This window comes from Lycium barbarum, chromosome 9 (assembly GCF_019175385.1).
Source record: "Lycium barbarum isolate Lr01 chromosome 9, ASM1917538v2, whole genome shotgun sequence".
Classification (NCBI taxonomy): domain Eukaryota; kingdom Viridiplantae; phylum Streptophyta; class Magnoliopsida; order Solanales; family Solanaceae; genus Lycium; species Lycium barbarum.
The window spans coordinates 103,838,948-103,852,740 of record NC_083345.1 but is presented as its reverse complement, the minus strand read 5'-3'; the positions used below and the strand labels follow the sequence as shown (position 1 = coordinate 103,852,740).

The 13,793-nt window shown below is 38.4% G+C and overlaps 1 protein-coding gene across 1 annotated transcript; it reads right to left on the bottom strand.

Annotated features, from left to right (window-relative positions):
* Nucleotides 1–3,304: 3,304 nt before the first annotated feature.
* LOC132612098 (uncharacterized) lies at nucleotides 3,305–4,069 on the bottom strand. The gene has a single exon (XM_060326439.1). The coding sequence runs from the start codon at nucleotides 4,067–4,069 to the stop codon at nucleotides 3,305–3,307; it is 765 nt and encodes a 254-aa protein (XP_060182422.1).
* Nucleotides 4,070–13,793: the final 9,724 nt, after the last annotated feature.

Below are 13,793 nucleotides of genomic sequence, written 5' to 3'. Positions count from 1 at the left end.
CCTTCTTAGGGGAAACACATGTTGAACCAAGAAACCCAATGATGTTTACCACCATTTTCAAGCCCTGACCAAAAAAATCTGGCCACATATTTTTTAATCATGGTGATTGTCCCTTTAGGAGGGTGAACAGCAGCAAGGATGTGAGTATTAAGAGCTAAGAGCACATTTCTAATAAGAATGGATCTTCCACCAGTAGAAAGAAATTTCAAATGCCACCCTTTGATCTTGTTAATGATCTTAGTGACCATGTCATTGAAAATGCAAAGAAGCTTTCTTCCATTGTATAAAGGGCATCCTAGATACTTCATAGGAAGGTGATCAAATTTCATACCTAAAGTTCTGCCAATCTTTCTAATGACATACGTATGAGTCTTTTTTGCCATTGTGAAACAACTCTTATTCATATTAATGAGTTGTCCAGATACTTTTTCATAAGAGGAAAGAGTCTTGAGGATAAGCTTCAGAGTCACATTCCCTCCATTACAGAAGATAATAGTATTATCTGCAAAAGCAAGGTGATTGATTTGAGGGCCAAAATTACTCATAGTGTATCTCGTATATCTGGGGTGCTGATGAAGATTATTGAGCAGATATAATAGAAGCTCAGCAGATAATATAAAGAGGGAAGGAGATAAGGGATCGCCCTGTCTCAAACCCCTCTTGGACTTGAAAAAACCATGTCTGTTGCCATTGACTAGGATTAAATACCAATTATTGGATATGAACCTGTAAATAAGGTCAATCCAAGGTTCATCAAAGAAAAGCTGCCTCAACATAAAGCACATGAAGGGCTAGCACACTCTATCATATGCTTTGGCCATGTCTAATTTGATAACCACATTACCACCTCTATTAGGCTTCTTGATATCATTGATCAGTTCTTGGGCGAGCAGAATATTTTCAGAAATGGTTCTTCCCTTTACAAAACCACTTTGGCTTTGGCTGATAATTCTAGGAAGGATGGCACTCAGCCTAGTATTATTCAGTTTGGCAAGGATCTTACTGAAAACATTACACAGACTGATTGGTCTGATGTCAGTAAAATATTGAGGAGAATCAATCTTAGGTAACATAATAAGGTAAGTGTGAGAGAAAAATTTGGGCATCTCAGCACCCTGAAATAAAGCTAATATAGCACAATGAATGTCCTGGGCTATGATATGCCAAGCAAATTGGTAGAACTTGCCACTTAGACCATCAGGTCCAGAGGCACTATCTGGGTCAATAGAGAAAACAGATTCTGTGATTTCTTGTAAGGTTGGGAGGGCATTAAGCATATCATTTATCTTCAACAGAGATCACCCTCTCAACTACATTGAGCACTCTACTATCTTCAGTGACATTTTCAGCAGTAAACATGTCCTCAAAAAACTCCACAGCAGCTTGGGAAATATCATTTGTCCCTTCAGCCCTGTTACCATTCATGTCTTTGATTTTTTATATGTTGAGCTTTTTTCTTCTGTCTTTGATGGAAACATGAAAGAAAGCTGTGTTGGCATCTCCCTCTATCTCACTCTGGCTTTTTGTCTTAGAATCTTTTCTGGAAGACATAATTAGTTGGAATAATCAGGCCTGGCCTTTGATAGATTAGATCTGTTTTTTTGGTTATTTACAGAAATAGAAGCCTCTTCAAGATCCCTAATGAGAAGCTCAATCCTTTTTGGCTCTTCAAAAATATCCCTATAAGCTCTTCTGGACCAAGCACTAAGTGCTTTGCAAGTTCTCTTGAGTTTTTGTTGAAGAATGAAGAAAGGGTTGCCCACTGTCTCCTCTGACCAAGCTTCTTGAATGATTTGAATATATTCTTCATGTTCCACCCATAAATTAAGAAATTTGATGTACCTTACAAAATTATGAGCATTAATTTCACAGCTTATAAGAAGAGGTGCATGATTAGAGCATGTCCTGGACAGATGAGTGACGGAAGTGCCAACAAACAAATAAAACCATTCAGAGTTATAAATTAGTCTGTCCAAACTCTTCCATATAGTGTTAGGAGGATCTCTGTTGTCAGTCCAAGTAAAATTAGCCCCAACATAACCACTATCCTGAAGGTTACAATCAGCCATGCAAGAAATAAAATTAAACCCTTCTTGAGGATCATAAGGTCTGCCTCCAATTTTTTCATTAGCAGCAAGGCTAACATTGAAGTCTCACATAACACCCCAGGGCCCATTCATATTGATGGCAGTATTTCTGAGGTCATCCTAAAGAAGTTCCCTATGGAGTTCTTCACACTTAGCATAAACAATTGTCAAGTGGAAAGAAATGTTACCATGAGAAATATGAGCAAGTACTTGTTGTTCCCTGTCCTCTTTGATCACAATGGTACACTCATCCGACCAAAAAAGCCAAATCTTGTTATTACAGTTGAAAAAGGAATGCTGGAAATCTAGCTTTCTTCTGTAACTATCAATCTTTTTTGAGTCCACCTTTGGTTCTTGAAGATAAACAAAAGGAAAGTTATATTGTTGTTTCATAATTCTGAGTCTTTCAGCTGCACCTTGAGAGCCAATGCCCCTGATATTCCATGGCATTGTATTAATCATGGATAACTAGCTTTAGGGGTTGGAAGTTTGATTCCAGAGGAATCTGAGATATTACTCTCAACTGTGTTCTCTTTCAGAGAGGAATCTGAGATATTACCAGGGGAAGAGTTCCTTAGTCTTCTTGGAGATAATTTGTTAGCACTAATCAAAGTTTGTTGAACCTGTGTAGGAGTATTATCTACAAAGTCTTGTGAGTCCCTTCTTCATGATCTAACATGTCTTCACAATCAGATAGAGAACCTCCTATTCTCACAACAGCAGATTCCATCTCCATATCTTTATAAGCTGTGTCATCCACTTGATCATATCTTAGAATTACAATCCATGACTTCAGCCATCTCCATGTGTATAACTACCTTGTCTGGGAAATTCTTCTTACTGGGCCTAGAGTTAACATTGATATCTTCCTCATTTCGAAAAGTGATTAACTTCTTATTCAACACAGTCTGGTGATCATTAATGTCAGGATAACAAGCTTCTGTATCCTTTTTGTATTTGCCTACAACTTTCTTTATGCTAGCCATCTTGTTCTGGTTCTTCTTAGCTGCAGCCCTCATCCTTCTTCCATATATTTTGATACCATTGGGATTAGTAACTGCTGGACAAACCACTGGAGTAGTATCCATGGTAAAATGTACCCATGTATTGACTGAAGGAGCTACAGACGTATTCGTTTCATCATTGCTAGTCAAACTCTAAAAGCTATTCTGTCCCCTCAAGAAACTTTTGGGAGTTATGGATTTTTCAATCCCTTGTTATTTTGAAGGCTTAACATTGTTGTTGATGTTACCGTCTTTTCCCTTTCTCTTACTAACAGTTTTCCATTCTTCATCTTGAGTAGTAACTTCTATAGCGTCCCGCTTATTCTCTGATATTCTCAGGTTTGCCAAGTGGTTGGTATTATTGTTTGGGACAGATGTAGGAACATATTTGGTTTGAGGGGGAGATTGTTGAGGTTTATCTTGTTCTCTTTTTTCCCCTCCATTAGGACCTTGAGGATGATTGTTGTTAGGTATATGCTGAACTTCATTCCTTTTGGGGGCATTTTTTAGCTCAGGGTGCACAATTCTACAGATGTTATCTTGGTGCCCTTGCACCTTACAGTGAAAACAAAAAGGTGGAACACTTTCATATTCCACTCTTTGGGTGATGATATCGAAGTTGCCATTACTATTTAAGATGTGGATGTTGATTTCGTGAACTAAACTTTTCATCAAGTCAATTTCCACCCGTACTTTTGTAGTAGTAGGCCTCGTTTTTGTCGTTGTGGCTTTATCCATAGTAAGAGGAATTCCAACTGGGGCAAGGATTCTACACAAAGCATCCCATTCATAGTAGTGCCATATGAGTCCTAGGAGAGTAATCCAGACCGGGGTATGAGTAGTTTTCATCTCAGGTTTAAACTTTGTACTCCAAGTGAGAATTTTCATGACATGATCCCCTTCAAAAGTCACAAAATTTCTAGAAGAAACCTCTAAGTGGTCCTCTTTGTTGTCAAAATCTAGAAACACATGCCTCATATCAAAGGCCCCAATTTTAATTGTGCCTCTTGGAGGGATAATTTTGGAGAATTCATTGAGAATAACATCAATAGAAGGGCGGATGCAGGTAAACTTACCTATTATTGTCCATTTGCAAGTTTGGGGAAGTAATTTGTTCTCCTCTTCTGTAAAAATCACAGTAGGTTTGCCGTTGATAAGTTCAAATCCTCTCGATTGGAGCCGGACACTTCCTTTATCTTTCGACACTTGAGCAGTAGCATACGAATTTTGAGCTGGGTCTTCGGTAGGCGAGTTAGGGTTGTTGGGTTTTGGACATTGAGGTGGAAATTATACTGGGTTAATGTTAGCAGTTGGAGGGTATGGAGTTGGGTGCTCTCCTTTTGATGGGAGATTGGGGAAAGCCGCTTGTGTGAGAGGTGGATAGGGTGGGTCTGGTGGTAGTGGTAGAGCTGGTAGCTCTACTGATAAGACCATGGTGGTCTGCCGGAGCAGAGCCCAATCTACTATTATCGGTGAGTGAAGATAGTCGTTGGGAAAGAAAAGTTAGGAGAGAGAAGAAAGACTCGGAGACGATACGTGCTCAACTTGTATTGTTGTTCATCCCCTAAAGCTAGTTATCTATGATTAATACAATGTCATGGAATATCAGGGGCATTGGCTCTCAAGGTGCAGCTGAAAGACTCAGAATTATGAAACAACAATATAACTTTCCCTTTGTTTGTCTTCAAGAAACAAAGGTGGACTCAAAAAAGATTGATAGTTACAGAAGAAACTGTTTCTTCTGTAACTATCAATCTTTTTTGAGTCCACCTTTGGTTCTTGAAGACAAACAAAGGGAAAGTTCTATTTTTCTTCTGTAACTATCAATCTTTTTTGAGTCCACCTTTGGTTCTTGAAGACAAACAAAGGGAAAGTTATATTGTTGTTTCATAATTCTGAGTCTTTTAGCTGCACCTTGAGAGCCAATGCCCCTGATATTCCATGACATTGTATTAAGCGTTGAGATTTTTCAAGTCACGAACAAGACTTTCTGATTCGGCATGCCGATATGCCCATTCTCGACATAACCCGCAATATATTCTCGTGGATCTGAATATTTCACGTTGAAAAAATCGTCATTACGCTCTATTAAAAGGTGGGGCTTCAAATCGTCTAGCACGAATTCATTGTTATCAAGAAAGCTCGGTTCATCGGAGTAGCTGCTATGATTTAAGCTTTCATACCACTGCTATTTGAATCAATTGGAAGGAATATCGACCAATCTACATTTCTACTACTCGACATTGAATATGTTGTAGTTTAATAACAAATAAAAGGCTACTTATATAGTTGCAAAACCCTAAGTACCATTGGGGTCCTCCTTATGACCCTACCTACTTACTTTATTATAAAAAATATTAATAGGATCATGGGGATTCATTTTCATTGGACATCTCACAGTCCGAATCCCACTTGGACCTGAATCTGACGTAACCTTGTTGACAATATTCTATCCTGAGGCAACGCATTTTCATCTGATTGTTCTCTTCACGAAAATGATTAAGAGAAAAAGTGAACTCTTGTGGTGTATTACGAAGCATTGACGTAGCACGACTTTTTGGACGTTTGAGTCCCAGTGCCCTCAAGTTTTGTTCTAGCATTTCAACCCCCCTAACACGCCAATTCCACTCATCTCTCATTGTATTATTGTATTCTTGGTTGTATATGTTGTTCGGGTTATTTGAGTAATAAAATCATGTTCATCTAGTTCCCATGTCCTACCCATTGCTTCGAATATGTTTGCTGGGATAAAAGATGTAATAGAAGCAACATCAGAAAATTGGTTCCAAAATGCCATAAAAACTTATTTTAATGTGAATCTAGTTGTTCGTCAATCATGTTATATACTACGTACTTGATGTGACAACACGATGCTTAATTTCAAATGCTTTATATGACACACTTATATTGTGTAACATTTATATGCGCAGAATATTGAGTTTTCACATACTTGATGTGATAACACCATGCTCGCCAGTAGCACAGGTTTATTTTATTATACATACGGTAATAGTAGCACATGTTTATATTATTATACATATGGTAATATTAATGTTTTTTTGTCTCTTTTTAGGGGTAATATACATGATATGAGTAATATTGGACAATCCCCTCAGTTCGGTGCAACTGATTATTATCGGTAGGTATACTTTTTATTAATTAAATAATATAAGTGTTCTGATGTTTAGTATTTACAATACTTGAACTATCTTGTTAGTGAAAATTACACACAAAACTCGCCAGTGGCATCAAATGTTGATTTCGGTGCAGTTGTTCCTTCTTCAAACCCTAACAATATTGATCACTATCGGTAGGTTCATCACCTTGATATTAAATAATCTATATATATTTTGATGTTGGTATTTAAAATATGCTGCCTATTTTTCGTGTAGGAAGAGCCCTTTACTAGATGGTGATGACTATCCTAATTATATAGAAACATCATTGAGTGGTAACGATGAAATATCGAATGCAGAGGAGTCCGATGATGATGATGATGAGGTTGATGTTAATCATCGTATGCAGGAACTACAATTACTAGAAATGATGCAAAGTCGGCCAAACCAGCAAGAACCGATGGCCGAAAGCCTAATTCACCAGCAAGAACCGATGGCCGAAAGCCTAATGCAGTGGCATTCTGACGTGATTCACGTCTACACTAGAGAAGATGATCCAATTCGCCATAAATTGTGGAGAGAACTGGTCGATCTTGTAAGGGATAAAGTTGACCTTGCAAAAGGCATGATGTTCGAATCCAAAAAGGCATTGCAAAGCGCTGTCAAAATTTATAGCTACCAGGGAATGAGGGAGTTTAAGGTTGATGATTCAACTCGAAAGATCTTGAGATTGGTTTGCAGACGACAGTATCAAGGTTGTCAATAGATGCTTCGTGTATTGTTAAGCATGATAGCATGTGGATTTTCACAAAATTCTACTTACGTCATACTTGTGATATTGGAGAGAATCAAGTAGACCATTTCAGTTTAGATACAAATATGATTGCTCATGTGTTACTTGTTCACGTTGCCAAAACCCCAAGGTAAGCTATTCGACTAAGTTTCATTATAATTTTGGCATCAATTAAATTATCCTATCATTTCTAAATGTTGTTTGTTTAAACTTCTCCAGATATCCCATCAAATATTGGATTAGAAACATTAAGGAAAAATATCGTAAAATGATAAGCAGGAGAAAGGGATATCTCGAACGTAGGCGGGCTTTTGAGATGATTTATGGTACATGGGAGGGCTCTTCCCAGCAGTTGCCGAGGTATATGGCAGCTCTACAAAATTCAATCTTGGTACTGTTGTAGAGTGGAAGCTTGTTGCCGGTAATATTTTCAATTGTGTTTTGGACATTCAAACCATGCATTGATGGTTTTGCTCATTGCCGGCCAGTCATATCCATAGATGACACACATGTGTAGGGGTATACGACATCAAGCTACTGATTGCATTAGGGATGGATGCCAATGAGTCGATATTCCCTTTTGCTTTTGTCATTGCCGCTAACGAAAACAACGACACATGGGGGATGGTTTTGAGACGATATGTTATTAAGGATCGTATGGGCATATGCGTGCTATCTAATCGACATCAAGCCATATTACACAGTATGTCAACGTTGCCGAGGTGGCAGCCTCCCTTTGCTTACCATCGCTTTTGTTTAAGGCACATAAAAGCAAATTTCCAAACAAATTTTGGAAACAACACACTAAACAAATTGATGTGGGCGGTTGCAATGGAGCATCAACAAAAAAAAGTTTCTTATACGGATGGAGATGATCAAGACAGTGAATCTACTAGCATATAATTGGTTGAAGAATATCGAGGCTGAGAAATTGACAAAACATGCGGATGGTGGCAGGAGATGGGGGATGCTAACAACAAACAACTCGGAGTCATTCAATGGTTTGCTAAAATCTGCTCGGGGATCGCCCGTTATTGAAATGGTGAGAATGACTTTCAAACAAGTTGTGGAGCGGTTTTCCACTAGAACAAGACATGCCAAATCCATATTAGCAGATGGTGGGAGATTGATACCAAAACCTACACAAATGTTCGAGCATTATAGGAAAAAATGTGAGCTACACCAAATGGTGGAGTATAACTATGTCGAACGTGTGTATGAAGTCCGGACAGGTTATTACCAAGGTCCGGGAGGAAACCTTCGTACCGTTTATGAGAGAATGAGAACGTGTAGTTGTGGTAAGTGGCAATCATACCATATGCCGTATTCTCATGCCAAAACGGCATCTGAATATAACGTCGAAAATTATCTTAAAGCATATGCCGGAGGTTTCTACCCACTTGGTGGTCAATCTTATTGGCCAAACGAGCCATTTTCAATAACAAAGAGTATATCCGTAAAATTCATGTTAATGCACGAACTCGGATTCCCAATCAAATGGATGTTCCGGATAGGACATACTCTCGAAGATGCTCGACGTGTAAAGCGTTTGGCCATGATAAGCGTTTGTGTCACCTACGGGGCCGTGGTGGTGCAAATACCTCTGGTGGTGGAAGAACCTCTCGTAGTGGAAGAACCTCTCGTGGTTGAAGATTGTCTTGAATTGTGAATGTATTTTAATCCTTCTTGGTGTATTGGAATTGCCTTGAATTATCAATGTATTTTAATTCTTCTTGATGTATAATTGTCTTGAATTATGAATCACAAAAAAAAAAAAAAAAAAAAAAAAACTCGAAAAAAATCTCGACATATCCTTAATAATGTAATGCCTTGACTAAATAATAAAACACTTAAATAAAAAATTTATAAAATTAAACACTTAAACCTAAAGATAACAAGTTTCTAAACAAACAAAACTTACTTCGGGGCACTTTACAACCCCTAAAAAGACGATCCAAAAGTTTACGTATACTTGATGTATTGAGCCTACATTATTATTCGCAGAAAAAGATATCAGATTCTATATAAAATATTAATATTTCGGTATTTTGAAACATGACTAATCTTTGGTCAAAGTATGAAAAAAACATGAAATTTCAAAGTTTTGAAATTTCACTAGTGTTGGGAAAATGATATAAGCCCCTTTTGCGCCCTAATTTAGTAACTTTTTTTTAATGGGTTATTTTGATCCTTACAGTCACTTTTTGGGTCATTTAAGTCGCGTAATTTACTTGTTAGGGTTAGCAATAATATTGAAAAAAAGGTAAAAGAGTAATTTTAACATTCGATAATCTTCAACAATTACAGTTTAATTTTATTTAAAGATTAAATAATCTTGTTTTATATTTAGTTCTTTATTCCGCTTCCTTTAACAGTCGTTAGCTAGGCTATTTGTATATAACCTCTTTAAGCATAATATATCACAGAAATACCCTTTTACCCTTGCATATTTCAACTTCTTATGTCTTTGGAAATAGCTAAAAACAGTTAACACTTTAACATGTGACGAAGGCAAAATAGGTGTTCCGAGTGAAAGTTGTTGAGGAAACTACAAACTTAACAAATTCATTTATACTAACAAATAATTTGGGGTGCGTTCCACAAATGACCACGTCTTCTACAACCCTCATACTCTCTTTTCCTTTTTTTTTTTTTTTTTTTTTTAATTTTTTTTATATAAAGTTAAATGATTTTTATTTGCTGATTATAGTGTAGTGACTTTCGGGGTACTTATTTTTTATTTTATTTTTTCCCCACCCATTTAGGAGGATTTATAGTGTTTCCACACTTCCCCTCCAGTGTGACTCGAACCCAGGACCTATCGGTCGTAGGTGGAGGTGCTTAACCACTGAGCCATCCTCACTTGTCCTTTCGGGGTACTTAGATAGAATCAAATGACCTTTTTTTTTTTTTTTTTTTTTTTTTTAAAAAGGTTATTAATGTACTGGCTAAACTAAGTAGAGGAAATCGGATTCAACTGGAAAAGGGTAAATATTTTTAGCATAGTGGTTGAATAGTTTCCAATTATGACGTCTTTAATTTTTGTTTTTTTAATTCACTTATATATATAATTTCTTCAACCCCTAAACCAGGTATGGGTTGGTGCCTAACTTTTAGCAGGCTACCGCAAGATAAATATAGAAGCTAAAAAGGCATCAGAAGATTAATTCGAATTACAAAAAGGGGAATGGATAATGAGAATATTTAAGGGACTTCATTTTGCGACATAAATTTTAACAATTACTCAAGAACTCAGCCGTAGAGAAGATCAATACTGATTTACAAGCAATTATTGACATGATTAGAATTGAAAATGATAACATTCTCACGTATCATTGATAATTAATTGATGGCAAAATACATCAAATCACCCTTAAACTATACCAAAAATATCGATATCACACCTAAACTATATGGGCGACCTATTACACGCCTGGACATCTAAAAAATGAAATTATTTACCCCCTCCAAACTGATGACCACTTGCACAATGGAAAGTGTAATACACTCGCCTACCACGTCAGCGCCAAATCAGATTTCTTTTAAATTTTAAATTATTTTTCTTTTCTTTTAGTTAATTTATTTTTCCTTTATTGTAAAATATAAATAACCCCTCACCCCCCCCCCCCGCCACCCTTCTTCTTCTTCTTCATCTTCTCCATCACTAACCCCTCAACCACTACCCCATCACTAACATCACCCAAATCTCTTTTAAACGTCCATTTGAAGGGCAGTTCGTGCAATTTCAATTTCTCCAGTCCATTTGAAGGGCAGTTTGTGCAATTTCTTCATTGTTTAATAACAATGAAGAAAATTTCTCCAGTCCATTTAAAGGGCAGTTCGTGCAATTTCTTCATTGTTTAACAACAATGAAGAAGAATTATCCAGTCCATTTGAAGGACTGTTCGTGCAATTTCTTCATTGTTTAACAACAATGAAGAAAAATTATCCAATCCATTTGAAGGGCAGTTCGTGCAATTTCTTCATTGTTATTAAAAGTCCATTTGAAGGGCAATTTGTGCAATTTCTTCATTGTAGTTACGTATTGTTTCTTAAACTTGGACGAATTGGAGTGTAAGAGGGACGAATTTGTCGAGGAATTGGATGATTTGTTCCTTAATTCAGTTTTTCCGGTGGGGGTGGTGGTGGGCGTCGGGGCGGGGGTGGCGTGAAGGTGGAGGAGAAGAGGGAGTGGGGTAACGTGGAAGGGAGCAGTGACGGGGGGTGTGGAGGAAAAGGGGAAGATGAGGAAGAGGGGGGCGGGGGGAAGCAGTGACCGGGGGGGGGGGAGGTAGTGAGGGTGGGAATGAAAGAAGATGAAGATGAGAAAGAGGGGGGTCGGGGGGCGTAGAGGAGAAGAGAAGGGGGTGGGGTGCGTGGGGTTGGGGGTAGTGGTGGTGAAGGAATTATTTAAAAATCATTTTTATTTTAGTTTTGACTTCACTTGCCTATTTTTGAATTATAATTTTTATTTTTTCCACATCAGCTTCTAAGGGGTAATAACTAGCACTTTAAAATATATTAGGTGTGTAATGGATCGTCTGTATAGTTTAAGTGTGATATCGACATTTTGGGTATAGTTTAGGGGTGTTTTGATGTATTTTGCCTTAATTGATTGAGTTGAGCTGAGTTGCCTAATTAACCATTAAACATTCGTATATGAAGCAGATGAGTTAACAAAATATGGATGCAATAATCTAGTATCGTCCACTTTGATTTCTGTATATTCTGTCTCATTTTCTGTTTGATCTTAAGGATTTGAATTATCATCACTAAAAAAGATGGAGGGTAAACTCACAGTTTCTTATTGTAGGATTTGATCCTTCATACAGTTAAACCATTCATAAGTGTATGTTACATTAAATTTGACAATTAAAGGTTGTGATAGAGTGGTAAATACTCCTTCATCTTTAACTAGAAGTCTCAGGTTCGAGTTTTAGGATGGAGCTAGTTGTTTTCTGGTGAAAACAGATTTAATCAGAAAACCAGTTAGAGATATGTTTTTATAGGTTTTGAAGACAAGTGGGACGTATCCAATCCCGAGCACTCTTTTATGAGCCCTGTCCGGAGTGGTATTGATCTTGGATAAAGCTTAGTAAGAAAAAAAGATAATGAAAAGTCCTTCAAGAAGCTGAAAATAAGAAAGTAATAATCTCGTGTGTATTTCCTATTGGGAGAAACAATGGTGTTTAATAGAGCTTCAAAAAGAAAAGATGCCTTCCTTCTACCCTAAGCTAAGTTTATATAAGCCAATCCCCAACTTTTCAAATCCTATAGAACGCGTGATGTGACGTTACTGCAAGCCCAACGTGCACACATGCTACGACACTCTGCCCCAAGCCTGTGGATGTGACGCAAATTGGTGGGAGTGGAGGCTAGCTGGAGAGACCCTCCGGCCCCATTGAGTATTCGGTCTTGCGAACTAACCCCGGGTTCACTTTTCACCCCATACAGATAGTCCCTCAATTTTCGGGCCCTTTATAACATGAAACCGGGAAGTGGAAGAGTCTGTTCGCTTTTTCAACTACTGCGCGGGAGACTAGTGAAACGTCACAACTCTTCCTATGATTAGACATGTTGTCAGGGCAGCATTGAATGCACTCATTCACCCATTCGGCGGCATCGCTTCAGAGACAGTGATTGGCGGTTACAAGAGCAGACACGCCTTTTCAGAAATCGAGGCTAATGATTACAATTTCCCTTATTTAAGCTATCCATTTGCCCGCTGAGTCTTCTCATAATTTCGTTTGACAGCACTCTTACTCCATATCTCTGCCATTTGATTCCATCTTTCTCTATTTTACTCTCTCTCCATTTAAATCTTTAACGAAAAACTATGTCTTCCTCGTCATCTTCTTCCCACCGATTAGCCCTCACTACGCTTGAGGAGCATTTGGATGAGGCCTTCGATACCGCTTCCAACCAAGGGACTAGTATCGCCTCCTCCGCTGACACCTAAGAAGTCAATTTCGAGTCTACCACCGCCGATATTATCCCCAGTTCTTAATTTCTTGAAGGGCTTTCGCTCTAGTCAACAATTAGGGTCGGTCATGTAGATGTGCTCTTTGATCTCCGATGCTACTCTCTACTAGGTCTGCCTTGACTGCCAGTGAGGTCCAAAAGTTGAGATTTTGGCGGCCCCTGAGAATGCCAATATTGCCCATCATGCCCCGGTATGTCGATGATCTATACATATCCTTTCACCATTGGCTTCTCGCTGCCGGTTCATGAAGTGATTGAGGCATTTTACCGCCGTTACCAAGTCTCCATTGCGCAACTGGCTCCCCAAGTTTGGAGGATAGTTATGTGTATCCAACACCTGGCAGATCTAGACGAACTCCCTTTTACTTTGAACCACCTGCTCCACTTGTATTTCCCTCGCATGTTCCAGAGGGAATGATCCATTTAGCCTCCCGAGGTTCTCGAGGCCTTATCACCAGTGCTGAAGACGACTTTGACTGTGGTTGGTATTACAGGTTCTTGATGATGCGCACTGATCTTTTTCATCGTGCTTATTCAGACCCATTTTCAAAACGCTAGAACCCTGCCCGTACACGTCCCTTCTCGATAGTTATTTCATTTCTTTCTTTGACCTGTTTTGGCAAGTCTCGTATTTAATCCTTACCTTGTGCTTTTGTAGTGTCCCCAATAGAATAAGACTACCTGCTCGACCTCTTTGGATGGGTGATGGCTATTTTGCACGCATCCCCTGGGGTCGAGAGGACTTGGAGGAGCATCTCTGCTAACTGCTGGAGGGGCGAAAACCATGGTAGACTAAAAGTAACTTTCATTC